Raw genomic sequence first — 14,205 nt, 5'->3', positions numbered from 1 at the left:
CCATCCACCGTTTTGCCACTAAATTTTAAAATTTAATTGCATATCAATGTTATATGTATTGATGTATTCACTTATCCTGAAAATGATGTGCTCCCGTCAAATTCTGGATCCGCCTGTGCCCAAAAGGTTATCTACGCGGTCGATTTGTTTGTCTTTTATGACAACCCTCTCATATTCACTCTTTCTTCCTAATCATCTTCTTTATTTCAGATGTGTTAGTTCAAGATACTTTTTTCACAATACCTTATGGGCCTATAGAATGTTCCTGCCGGGGTTCCTGCTTACTGTATATGGTTAGAAGCGGTTGGCGCATCGGCTGTGGCTTTGACTCCCAAAATCGAGGTCGGGGTTCGAAACTCTCAGTGTGCAAATCGCCTGTGTCCTCTCTCCACCCAGGAGTATAAGTGGGTGCCTGGTAGGTTCCAACACAAATGCGCTGATTACTAGCAGCAATATAGAATAATAATATAATTTATCTTAATAATTTAATTTGGTGTTCAATGTGTTCCATATATGTTTGATCCAATGACTGGGTTAGTAATGTAAAGCGCTTAGAGGCTTTGTTAAGGCATTAAGCGCTATATAAGAACGACATATTATTATTATTATTATTATTACATTATAATTATTAATCAATCAATCCAGGCTAGCATTAATAATATCATCCGCAAACTTAATGAGACAGGGTTTCGTGATCTGTAGCCAGCTGTATAAACTGAATAGAAAAGGGGGAAGTAGTGTCCACAGAGGAGCAACTATATTGGACGATTATAACAAAAATTGTTTTTCTAAAAGCCACATTACATCCAGGAGCTTTTAAGAGAATATTGAATAAGAATAAGAAACGATGAATAAGACAATTTCAGGAACCTCTTTGTATAAAATGGAGGCTACATTCATTCTGGGATGGTATAGTAACTAAAAGGGTCAGTTGAGCATGACCGTTCATATTGATCATGGTCTGTCTACTTTGGCATATTATTACAATTACTGGCAAGTGAAATTATTAGTTATTACTGTAAACAAAAATGTAATATTATTGTTAATATTACTTTTATATTAATGCTTCGTACATCACATGTACGTATTATTATTATTACTATTATATTCATTTTTTTTGTAAATTTTTTGTAGTTGTGGATGCACAATTTTTATGTGTGCCGCGGGAACTAATGTGTTTCCAATGACATCTGAAATCTGACTGCAAAATTTGGCAATGTATTCGGCTTCCTAACAATGCTGCGTGTTAAGTTTTGATGTGCAAATGGTGGAACATCCAGATTCTTAACGACACCCAAACACATAAACCTAATTCATATCACGTGTAAAACCGCATCCCAATACACTGTCCAGTGAACCTGAACTACCACATAAGGCTGAATTACTACAATCATAGAGAAATGTTCTATTTTCTCTATGGTACAATGAACCACAGTAATTAATACAGCAGGATAGATTCCCTTTCTTGGGGAAATAAAACAATTCGTAAGGGAGAAAAAAACATGTATTTATTTTTACAGAATACAGTTCGCCCTCCAATTCAGAGACCACCTTCCGGACCTCAAAATTCGGGATGGTCTCGGGGTTGGTCTCCAATTAGAGAGCTATCTTAAGTTGTGTTAAAAGGTTGAAGGTTGTTATGTGGGTCTTTGGAAAAGTGGTCTCGAATTAAAGGGGTTTTGAATTGAAGGGTGCACTGTACACTTTATCAATAGCGGATTTAGGAATTTGAAAAAAAATGTGGGCCTATGGGGAAGGACTTTCACAGGGTCTGTACCACCTTAATAGCTCCACAGAGAACATTATGATTATGGCACCATGACCTGAAATGGCACTCTTTGAATATAATTTTCTTTTTCTCCATTTCATTTATTTATTTTTAATATAGCGGGTGGTAGCTTGAATCCGCCACTCATTAAATAAGCAGAACCCTTAAATTTTCATAGTTTAAGGGGATTCGCGTCCTTAGACCACTTCCGAGATTTTGAGTAAAGCCCGAGTATAAGCCCACTTACGCTCTCATTACAAACGTTGGCCACCACCGCCGGGAAAATCCTGGCGCCACCGGAGTTATTCAGTTACCATGTGCACAGATTCTTGCAAGTAATAGCTCCGGAACTGTACAGCCTCCGATGTCTGATTTTTAACTAAGAGTTCCTTAGTATTCTTACAAGGATATGCGTTTTAACGTTTGATTTATATGAATTTGGAATATGTACCATTATGAATACACCGATTCAATTCAATTCAATTTATTCCACTTGTTCAAAACCTGGTATATAGATGAAACGAGTAGGCTATATAGACCTAACAAAAATATCAGTACAAAGAAATAACAAAATGTAACATAATGAAATGTAGGACTAGTTACCACAAAGTAAGGGTCGAAGCCAGAAAAAATGTTGAAACTAAATTTCTAGTTTTTATAAACATATAGAAAGGCAACGTATGATTGCATAAATGTAATATTTGTTGATGTATGAGCATAATATGCTGTATATTTCGAAGCTGCTACCCCGTAAAATAACAGGTGTGAACAAAATATGCAGTTCCTACACACAAACCAATTCAAGTAGTTCTACTGTCTATAATGTAATGTAGCCCTAATAGATAGAGATCAACGTTTGAAGTTGATATTTAAAACATTCACATTTCCTTCTCTTTTTTTTGTAGAACTGTCGTTTTATAAATCAACTGATTAGCAAACTGTAAGCTAAAGAAAGATGGATTACTGTCATGGTAAAAATATATTTTTTAATTATTTATTACCTTATTATTTTCCCCAAAATATCGACCTGCCTGCAAAAGAATGCCAAGCACTATTCTTTCACGTGTTGAACTGTAGCTATGATGTTTGAAAAATTCTACAATTTAATCAGGCCCGTAGCCAGGTTCTTCCAAGGGGGGGGGGGGNNGGGTTCTGGGCGTGAGGTCCACAGTCGAAGCCCCGGTGGGGTCGGCGAAACCCCCAAAGCAAGAGGATTTTTTTGCTTTATGGGTCTAAATAATGCTATAAAAGCAGATGTTGGAAAATGTCTGTGTCTGGGTGAGTCTGCAATGCATTATTTGGGTTGGAGGACTTATTTGGGAAATTTAAAGAGGGTGTCTCGCCAGAAAAGAGGGGGTTTGCTAGAAAAGGGGGTTCGGCCGAACCATAACCCCCCCCCCCCACCTCTGGATACGGGCCTGTTAATTAATTGGAGATGAGAGCGATACTAATTAATTTTGATAATTTTTGCATCGTTATTTTTGCGCTTTAAAGCATAGCATATTCACCCTGATAATACCAGATGCTTGTCAAGCATTAAACATGCCAGTATTATTTTACATTTGTTGAATGTATTTCGAATTGCAGACTTTATCATCTTGTAGTTCTCTCATGATGAGAGGAGGATAAATATTCAGTCAAAATATCATAGTTGATTGTTTTAAACCTGACAAATTAATTAAGAATTTAAAAGGGTAACTTAGCTCAGTTGGCTAAACGTGTGGTACCTACTGTGTGTGCACTGAACCGTCAGATTTTTTAGTTGTTGAATTATATTTGCCCTGTCTCTTATACACATCTAGATGTGTATAAGAGACAGACTGTACACTTTATCAATAGCGGATTTAGGAATTTGAAAAAAAATGTGGGCCCACATCAAAGAAATTCAATCTAATAATATTTTTGTTATTATTATTGTTGTTCTTGTTATTTCTTTATCATTCTCATCCTTCTGTTAGGACTAAATAATTGTTTGCGAAAGGCGCATAGAGCTCAATGTGCAATAGGCCTATGCTTTATATACTATGTATCACATTATTACAGTATTGTTATTATTATTAGGCCTATTATTATTACTACTATTAGTATTTTTGTTGTTATTATTAATATTATTATTATTATTATTATTATTAAAATCATTTCAGTAGAAGAATGCTTAAATTCAGCTTTAAGTCATTTAATGTAGTTTTTATATATTTTAATTTATTACATTTAAACAAATTGATTTTCAGAGCTTTCCGATGAAGTGTTTAGACAGCTGTTGATGGACGTTTCCAAGTGGCTTGATGATCGTAAATGCATCAGCATGATGAAAGTTTTATACAGGGACCATTTGAAAAATACTACAAAATTATTTAGTGCTTCTGAGATGATAGATTTATTAAATATGTTGCGTGATTCTGATAATTTGGCTCCAAATGATCTAAAAATCCTGTACGATACTATAAAGGTAACTCATTTCTTTGCTTTACAAAGAGTAATTAAAGATAAAGTACCATCGTGCCCAAATATTAAGGAAATTAGAATTTCAACATTCACAACTCACCGACAAAAACTGATCAATTTGGGATTGAAAATGTCCGAAGAACAGGTAGAAGTTGTCAATGGACTGTATAATGATACAAAAAAGAACTATGCAGATAACTGGGGCTTGATTTCTGACCTGGAACAGAGGAATATCATTTCTGAAGATAAGATGGAGACATTTATGGAAAAGTTAAAACAAAATACATACCTCCAAAATCTATATGCAGGTATATCATTTTCAGTATTATTTTATTTATTTTTTATTTAAAAACATATTTGTACAGAATAAGTCTGCTTTTTAATGGTCCTGTTTTAGACTTACCTAATAAAATATAACAAGTATTAATAGGCATAGGCCAACATTACATAACATCAATACAAATATTCAAACACTATTTGCAAAAGGGTCTTGTTTCAGATTTCAGAAAAAACGAACAGAACTGCACAAAAGCATCAATTTATCAGCTACAAAAAATAATAATTTGGCTTATCAATTTGAAAAGCTTCAAACTATTATACAGCTTCAAACTATTATGTAAGGGGCATAATCACGTCTTTCCTCGAATAATTACCAATTCAAATTTCTAATCAGATTCATTCACTTTTGATATTCATTTTTCCCAGCTTTCTTCAATCTTAATTTCTCAGCTTTTTGCACTATTTTATCTTTTTCCCAACTCTCTTTACTCGTTATCAGCTTGTGGACTTGTTATCTATATTTCTGCACTCTTTCATTTGATTATCTTTATATATTCCCGTCATTCTTTATGACTCTATCTAATACCTTCACTATTATCTAAACAAGCCATGTAGGCACTGTCAAACACTTGCAGATTACTAAGTTCGTTTGCCTATCCGACGCTAAAAGTTCTTCAACTTAAGCTCAGACTCATTTATGCTGTCGAGAATTTCCTACTATACAAAACTAAAATCGATTTTAACAGTTTGAGCGCTAGTGACAAGCATATAGTTTTAACTGGCGCTAAATAAATAGAATTTATTATTATAAACGGTATACCAGGGGTGGCTCCAGCGCCCCCCCCCCCCTTATCGGGGAGAGCTGGCTCCCCCGGAGTTACTCAGATTAATTCACTATACTAATTTCAAAATTTCTCACTTTTTAAATTTTTACACACCTCACTCAACTAATTTCCAAGAATTCTTTACTCTTCAGCATGCTGCACTATTTCTGGGCTTTCGAGAATCGTTTTATACATTTTGTAGATTTCTGCACTCCTTTATTAACGTTTTGTATTCTTTCATGTTTTTGTACCCTTTTCTTAGCTTTTTGCATTTCCTACTTAGGTAGCTTTTAACACTATTTTATCTTCATTTGTTTTGTTTTTTTTAATTTTTTTTGGCACTTCTCAGCTTTTCCATTTGCTTTGTGGATTGCTGAACTCCTTTTTTTTTATCTTCCTGTACACCTTTCAGCTTTCTGCACTGCTTCATCAGCTTCTGTACATTCCTATTTATTAAAAAATATTCCTGCTTATTGAATCAGTATTTTCAATAACAATTTTTTTTCTCATCAGAACTGAATACTATTCCAGTTGAACCTAAACTGAAAAGATTACATCCGCCACACACTCAAGGTATATATTTTCCTATTTTTATACACAATTTCAACATTTTTCAAGGAGGTAAATTTTATAAAAGATTTTTATTATAATATTTAATGTTCCATTGTATTATGTCCATTCAATTCTCATTTGTTGCGATAGTCAATCAGCTGCCAGTGCAAAATCAATACTTAGATGACAGTGTTATTCCTTTAGCAAAGATATTCTACTTGCCATGCCAGATGTACTAACTCACTTTTATTGTTATAATATGAAGTGGTCCTCGTTGTTTTAAGAAATTCATAATGTAATAATTATCAAAACACATAGTAGGTTAATTCCTCATTCTCCCAGTTTTCTTCAATCTTAATTCAGCTTTTTGCACTATTACTTTTTCCTTTTCCTCATCTCTCTTTACACTTTATTAGCTTGTAGACTGGATTTTTGCCCAAAGACAACTGGCATAGGACAGACTGCCAGACCGGAACACTAACATTAACAGGAAAACCGTCAGGCTCTTGACATACGTTGTTTAATTTTTTCAAAATTCTGAATGTGACCCGGTGGAATGGTAGCCAAGAAAGAACCCCAAACTCAATAGTAGGACGAACAAGAGCATTGTAAAATCTAGGTATTATAATAGGATTCCTAGAGCAAACAATCCTCCTGATAAAACCAAGAAGGCGGGAAGCCTTGTTTGAAACATTATTAAATATGAGCATTTGAAGACAAATCGTCAACTTTGTGCACCTCTTTAAGTTCCTGTCCTACATTCTAAATCACACTTTCAATATTTGTTTTTTCTTTATCTCATCAGAACTTGAAAATATTCAACCAGAAAATAAACGAAAAAAAATAGATCTGTCACACTCCCAAGGTACAGTATGTGAAATTTTCTTAAAGTTTGTATTTTTATTTGCAGTTTTAAGAAATATTTTTCTTATTATTTCAATGCTTAGGCCTAATTGTAGCATGTTTACTTGATCCTCATCTGTCGTTGGAAGTAGACAGTATAAACACTACCATTACCTTTAATGAAGTGATGATTGCTGCAGCAAAAAATATATTACTACCATGAAAGATGTACTGACTAAATTTTCAGTGCCAAACTTTCCGTCGATTCATTGAATTCATAATTTAGAACCTATCATATCTCTTTTTTACTATTGAAAGTAAATTTTCGCTCAACCTTAAAATTATGAAGACAGTTTAATCTAAATTATACCATTTAATTTGTTTATTTCTATACCGGTATGTATTTTCTCCAACGTGTTAGTGAAGATATAGACAACTCATTATCAATAATATTTTATTATGCAGCAATTACTTTCACGACTTTGGGTTTTTTTTTTTAGTAGAGTTAAGATTATAACATTAGTATCATCATCAACCAGTACCACCAACAGGGTATGGGGAAGGGGAAAATCCACGGGGGCCAAGCTTACCAGGAGGCCCATAGAAATCGCGGGTAGCATTTTTTTCAATATTTTTTTCAAAAATAATAATTTCTATCATGAGCCCTCAATAATGGCATGGGTCCCCTAATAATGGACCCTCCAGATTGCCAGGCCCCCCTTCGGCGCAATCTTTCTCGCGTTGTGCGCTCGTAACTGGGGCCCACACCAACCCTTGCCCCTGTTACATTTTTCCCTCTTGGTGGCTCTCTCATCATCATCGTTATTTCTAATTATATAATTATCGTCATCGTTATTGCTTTCAGATAACACAGCTCAAAATGAAGCTGCAACCTTAGATTCAGACACAGAAATGAAGACGCATGACGTTTGCGAAAAAGACGATGATGGTAAGGGTACGGTAATATTTTTAATGTCTATAAGCCAGATCTCTCTTTTCAACAGTAGCAAATCAATAATGCGATTAGCTATTTGCCACTAGTATTCGAATATTTGTTTGTTTTCTTTACATCAAATTAATATTAATTATTATTTCTAATTATATAATTATCGTCATCGTTATTGCTTTCAGATAACACAGCTCAAAATGAAGCTGCAACCTTAGATTCAGACGCAGAAATGAAAAAGCATGACGTTTGCGAAAAAGACGATGATGGTAAGGGTACGGTAATATTTTTAATGTCTATAAGCCAGATCTCTCTTTTCAACAGTAGCAAATCAATAATGCGATTAGCTATTTGCCACTTGTATTCGAATATTTGTTTGTTTTCTTTACATCAAATTAATATTAATTATTATTTCTAATTATATAATTATCGTCATCGTTATTGCTTTCAGATAACACAGCTCAAAATGAAGCTGCAACCTTAGATTCAGACGCAAAAATGAAAAAGCATGACGTTTGCGAAAAAGACGATGATGGTAAGGGTACGGTAATATTTTCAATGTCTTATAAGCCAGATCTCTCTTTTCAACAGTAGCAAATCAATAATGCGATTAGCTATTTGCCACTTGTATTCCAATATTTGTTTGTTTTCTTTACATCAAATTAATATTGATCAAAATTAGATTTACTCCTTATCAAATCCTATAAATGTAAATGCTTAGGACGTAAGTTTCTTTGTTTTCATTGAATGTTCCTAGTCGAACTCACAAGAAGAACTTAATTTATGTTCGTCTTGGCTGGTAGACGTAACAATTTCAAAGATTAGCAGTTACATTTAATAATTTAAGTTGTTCAGAAGAAATTGGTATCTTTTTTGATAGTTTATTTTTGATAATCTTTAAATTATGACAGTGTAATGTAAAATATACCATTTAGTTTGTTTCTTGGTATATGTAATTTCTCCATCGTGTTAGTGGACGTATAGACAAATCATTATCAATGCTATTTTGCTATGCATACATTTCTTTATAAATTCACCACTTATGTTTTTTTTTTTGTTTTTTTTATTGGATTTTTTTTTATTGGAGTTAGGATTATAACCATGTACGTTTTTATCATCATCATCATCACCATCATTATTATTGCTATCATAATATAACTATCGTAATCGTTATTGCTTTCAGATAACACAATTCAAAATGAAGCTGCAACTTTCGATTCAGACGCAGAAATGAAGACGTATGTTTGCGAAAAAGACGACGATGGTAAAGGTAATACTTGCAATTCTTATAAGCCAGATTTATTTTTGCAACTGTAGCAAATCAATAATTAAATTAACTATTTACAATTTATATCTATTCCGATATTTGTTCGTTTTCTTTACATAATCATCAAATATTGATCAGAATTGGATTTACCCCTTAAATCCTAGAAATGTCAATATTTAGGACGTAAACCATGCACTGTATAAATTGCGAATGTTAGTACTTGCACAAAACTTAATGCTAAGTTAGGGTTAGGCCTACATTCCTATTTGAAAAAGTTTTTAAAATTCTTTATAGTGGTGTACATGTTCAGGGTGAGTGTGATTTTTTGAAACGCCTTCATATCGGATTCTAAAAACGCAAGTGTTACAATGCCAGTGCCTCCTTTGGATAAAAAAAAAATTATTAGGGCTAGACTTTGTTGTGAATTGCCAGTTTTTAGTGTCAATTGATTGGACTGGTAGACTTAATTATTTTTGTAATTAATGTGAAAGATTTTATCTGTATATGAAAGGACTGTGTGGACTATAATATGGCTGATTACATGTTGAATGAATATTAGCACACAAGTGGCAACAAAATATTCAGTAGGTGGAGTGTTTTAAAAAATATTTAAATGATTATAATTGGCTGAGAGCAAATTAGCTTAGTGCAAGAAACGCCAATACAAATTTTAGACATATAAAACGTAAATAATTAAGTTGACTAGGCCTACCCTGAATTCACTGTTCATTATTCGATAACAACATATTTTGACAAATAAAATCAGAAGACGTCATAATCATGGAAAAACATTAAAATCGTTGTAGTAGCAGCAATTTTATCGTTTTCCATGATTATGATGTCATGTGATTTGATTTGTTAAAATATTTTGTTATCGTATACATGATAAATCGTTATCGAATCGTCCTAGTGTAAAAAAAACTTCTCTTAATGTTATCGTGAGAGCATAGAATTGTAGTATTGCTATAATTGCCTTTAAATAAAGAGTTGTTTAATTGTTTTGGTGTAGACTTTACCATCATCGTAATAAAGGTCAAATTAGTCTTAATACAGTGTCTCGTCTGTTGTCCGGATTACATTGGTTAAATTAGGATAATGCCTACCTCTGTAGCATTTTATTTAATGTCAATATTTGAGTACTTTGTAGAAATGTTTGAAACGTTGTATATTTAAATTGCTAGAAATACCATTGCTAATTATAATTTTGTATTAAACAGAAAAGGTAATAAAAGAGGAATCAAAGAAGCTAGAGTTGAGACAGTATCAGAGAGAGTTAGCAAAACCTGTAATTGCTGGCGATAACACAATCATCATATCACACACCGGGTCTGGAAAAACTATTGTAGCTGTCCATTTCGTCAATGAACATTTCAAAAAGGGACAAGACTTGTCTAAGAGTAACCTGGAGGCGGGGGTGCCTTTTGAGAACAAGACCAAAAAGGTTCTCTTTATTGTAAACACGGTAATAACATTTTATGTTTTTAAAGAATGCAGATTATACATGTTGTTTTTACAAATTGACATTGCAGCTATATTGAATTTTGACTGTGTGTTTAATGGGAACGATTTTTTATTGGATATAAAGAAACATTTTTGCCACATACTTGATAAGCAGACGTGGTGCAGTAGTAAATGTGTTACCCTCTTTTTTTAAATATCTTAGACACATTTGGCACAACAACAGTACGAAGTATTCAGTAGTTACCTGTACAATTCACTGAGGCTCAGTGTATACAGTGATAGGTCTGCAGCATCAGCTCTAGCATCATTGAAAAGTGTGACAGATAACAGTGATATCGTCTTCTTAACCGCACAGTTGGTAGTGAATGCACTTGAAAAAGACGACGTCACCATTGATGATTTCACAATGCTCGTGTTCGATGAGTGCCATCATTGCCATGTGAGAAAATTATTGATTGCCAACATCTCAATGTCTTGCTTGTTATTCAAAGTCAAACGCTTTAAATGAATCTCAAAGACATACTTGTATAACAGTATACTGTTCTCTGGGCAAGAAAAAGTACATACAATTGAACTTTTAAAAAAAATAAGAATACCAAGAAATAATATAATTATCTTTTGAAACAAATTCTTTTATGGAACACTTAAACATTTACATATCTTTAACAAGACGAAGTTAATGTAAAAATGTTAATATCTACTATAATACTTTTTCTGCATCTATCATATATTGTTCAGATAATAATTAAAAAAAACTACCTTAATATTTTAAAATTTCTTTTAATATTTTTTAAATAGATAATAACCTATACATTTTTAAAAGCAACATTTTTTACTACGATTTTCCCTATCACAGACAAAGAAGTTACACAGTGCAGAAATTTAAATATATATAATAATAATTTTTCTATATTATTTATATATTTTTTGACAATAATAAAAAAAACCACATTAATATTTTTAAAATTCTTTAAATTTTTTTTTTATCTAAACAGACATATAAACTTCTACATATTTCAAACAAAATGTTTATTTAAAGAACACCATTACTAAATTTTTTATATATACTTCATTGTAAATTAATTAATATTTGATACATTGTTTTTGTTTGATTCCATGGAAGCTAATTTTATTCTCAAATATTTGAAATCCTTTCATTTTACAATAATTTCTATTAAATCCATGACTTCATGTCCTCCTCCATTGGGATGGAATTTGGAAGGCTACGAGCATGCCAAGAATTGAAGCAGAGAATTTCAATTTCCCCATCATCATTATAAAGATCGCTGATCAATTCATTTCTCCATTAGGCAGAGAAACATAAAGACATGGTCTACAATTTATACTGATGATGCAATAGTTCCAAATACATATCAAGATAATTATTTACCTCATCAAGTTTGATGAGTATCATTATAAAATTGAGGAACATTTTTCCATGTACACATTTGGTTTGCTTTCACAATAATTACAATTAAAAGTTAATTATACTTCCACCATATGGAGCGATAAAACAGACTTTTTCAAGCTAATATACTATATTGGTAACGTTGGCTCAACCGAATGTTAAGTGATTTGAATACAGAATAATATCAACCATTTTCAGCCCTCCATTCTCCGTATCACCAATAAGCACTTCTCTTTTATTAACACCCTTGCCACCCTTCCATAAAAAATTCTCAATCGGATTATTTATATTACCAAATAAATAAAATGACTCGGAGAGAGCACAAATGTTAAAACTAGAACAATTTTACCGGACAGAGTCAGCTGACTAGTTTTCCAAATATTTAAAATTGTATTTAACTGTTTGATTTTTAGGTTGTTAACAATAATGCTTAAGTGTATTTCCAAATATTTTTGTTCCAGGGACTCGATCCTTACAACAACATAATGTCAAAGTATCGGCAACAAAAAATTGAAAACAAGACAGGAACGTTACCACAGGTATCTATTGTATAATATATGTTTGAATCATGATTGATAATCAATACCAGTGAGGATCGTTTAATTCACTCAGTTAAAACCAGAAAAATCAGATATCACTATCGCAGGGCCAACATAATATTTAGCCAGTTGATTGATGGTCAGGGCCGGTACACATATTCTCTATCAATAATGTATTCATGAGTAACTTAATTCATCATTCTAGATTTGAGCACTAGTAAGCCTCCTATTGCCATAACCATGCCTTGTGACATTATAATATATCTGTTGGGCATTAGTTGGAGTTGTAACCCAAGTACGTGTACTGTCCCACAGAGAGGTTATTTTCTCGGGTAGTCTTGTATTCTTTCCCCGATTCTATCAAGTTGTTCTTCCTTGATATACAGTTTAAAAACACCGTCTTTTAGAAGAGATGTGCCAAAAAAATAAAACTTATTTCCATTTGGGTCCTAGCAAATATAATTGCACATTTTAACATGACAGAAAACAATCTGTTTAAATGGCATAAAATGTACTCAAACAGAAGATAAAATGGCAAAAAAAAAGAAGATAAAAACAAAATTCTTTAAAGCCAGCAGTAAAATTACAAATAAATATAACTGTTTCTTAATTACGGCACTGAACTGTGACTGTTTGCAGCGGCTGATTTATATAATGATTCAACTGAAATGTTCTTATTTTTCATGATGTTGATATTGTGTTTCTTTTGTCACAGATCGTGGGGTTAACAGCGAGCATAGGGACAGGAAAAGCCGATCGTCAAGAAAAATCAGACGAACATGCAAGACAGGTTTTTGCAAATCTTGATGTTAAAGCCGTTTCCATTCCAAATGAAAATGACAAGGAATATCAGGAGTTTGTTAATCCACCCGAAGAAAGTAGGTCTTTTTGTGGTTAGATATTATAATTAAGTATAATGTCATATATCGAGTATTTAATGGGAAATAATACTGTATAACAATGCCTTATTGAATTCAAATGAATGTATATTTGTCATCAGTCTTATTAATATATTTCATTTTAGTTGATCCGATATTGGTCAAACCACGTTCAGATGACAATGACCCATTTAAATCTGAAGTAAATAAAATAATGTTCGACATTGAAAAGATGTTGAAACAGAGATTGGAAAAACAAGGTTAGAATTTCTCTTTACACTATGACACACATACACACTCTGAAATTTTGTATTCTTAAGTTTCATATAAAATAGTTAATATATTTGTATACAAAACATTCAAAGCACTTCTGGATTTATAGTATAACATTATTAATGTAGGCAGTAGTATGGTTGCACTGAATAGTATGCAAGAAAAAAGAGTTTCTTTCATTTTATGGAGTAAATTAATACTTTGGGGCTGAATAAAAATGTTAAATAACTTTTAAAAAGGATGTTTATTGCAAGTTACATTTATGAAGTAACAATTAATTATATCCCTTTTACGTCTATAGATAATAAGTCTCAAGCATATCAAGATTTGCTGAAGTTAACAGCTTGTGACAAAGGAACTAATGCTTATGAACAAGAAGTTGAAAAATTTACATCTAACTCGCCACAGTTCATCACAGATCACATTCTCTTACGTTTGTTGAGAACAGGGGGAGAATATTTAAGGGTTAGTATTAAAGATATAATAATGGATATTCTATACAGTGTGTGGTGCAAATAACGTAACTGCTTCTCTTCACAGGTATCTATAAACAAATCCAATAAAAAGTTTTCGAAAGGGCGCCATCTATTGGGACATTCTCTGTTTGTACAATTCCAACATTCACATTTGTAGCGGACGATACGTAAGAATCTCTCGCCGTAAGTCATCACCTGCATGCACCGTAACGTACTGGTACTGGTACTGGGTCAAATAACCATCAT

General features: G+C 32.6%; 1 protein-coding gene across 5 annotated transcripts in view; it reads left to right on the top strand.

Annotated features, from left to right (window-relative positions):
- The window catches only part of LOC117106532 (probable ATP-dependent RNA helicase DDX58), a 21,701-nt gene that overhangs the window by 804 nt on the left and 6,692 nt on the right, over positions 1-14,205 (top strand). Inside the window, exons 2-16 of one of the 5 annotated variants that reach the window (XM_033247902.1) lie at positions 211-415; positions 2,674-2,739; positions 4,000-4,521; positions 5,830-5,889; positions 6,674-6,733; positions 7,577-7,660; positions 7,843-7,932; positions 8,109-8,198; positions 8,841-8,927; positions 10,142-10,386; positions 10,588-10,824; positions 12,255-12,332; positions 13,048-13,210; positions 13,357-13,470; positions 13,785-13,948. In XM_033247902.1, coding sequence (XP_033103793.1) covers positions 2,724-2,739; positions 4,000-4,521; positions 5,830-5,889; positions 6,674-6,733; positions 7,577-7,660; positions 7,843-7,932; positions 8,109-8,198; positions 8,841-8,927; positions 10,142-10,386; positions 10,588-10,824; positions 12,255-12,332; positions 13,048-13,210; positions 13,357-13,470; positions 13,785-13,948 — 2,010 coding nt within the window. In that variant the 5' untranslated portion in view covers positions 211-415; positions 2,674-2,723. Of the gene's footprint in view, positions 1-210; positions 416-2,673; positions 2,740-3,999; positions 4,522-5,829; positions 5,890-6,673; positions 6,734-7,576; positions 7,667-7,842; positions 7,933-8,108; positions 8,199-8,840; positions 8,928-10,141; positions 10,387-10,587; positions 10,825-12,254; positions 12,333-13,047; positions 13,211-13,356; positions 13,471-13,784; positions 13,949-14,205 lie in introns of all 5 variants that reach the window. The other 4 variants (XM_033247903.1, XM_033247901.1, XM_033247904.1 and 1 more) reach the window with 4 other exon arrangements.

Source organism: Anneissia japonica, unplaced genomic scaffold, assembly GCF_011630105.1.
Source record: "Anneissia japonica isolate Jap-2015-1 unplaced genomic scaffold, ASM1163010v1 scaffold11799_len232112_cov184, whole genome shotgun sequence".
NCBI lineage: Eukaryota > Metazoa > Echinodermata > Crinoidea > Comatulida > Comatulidae > Anneissia > Anneissia japonica.
This window is presented reverse-complemented; position numbering and strand designations above follow the sequence as displayed.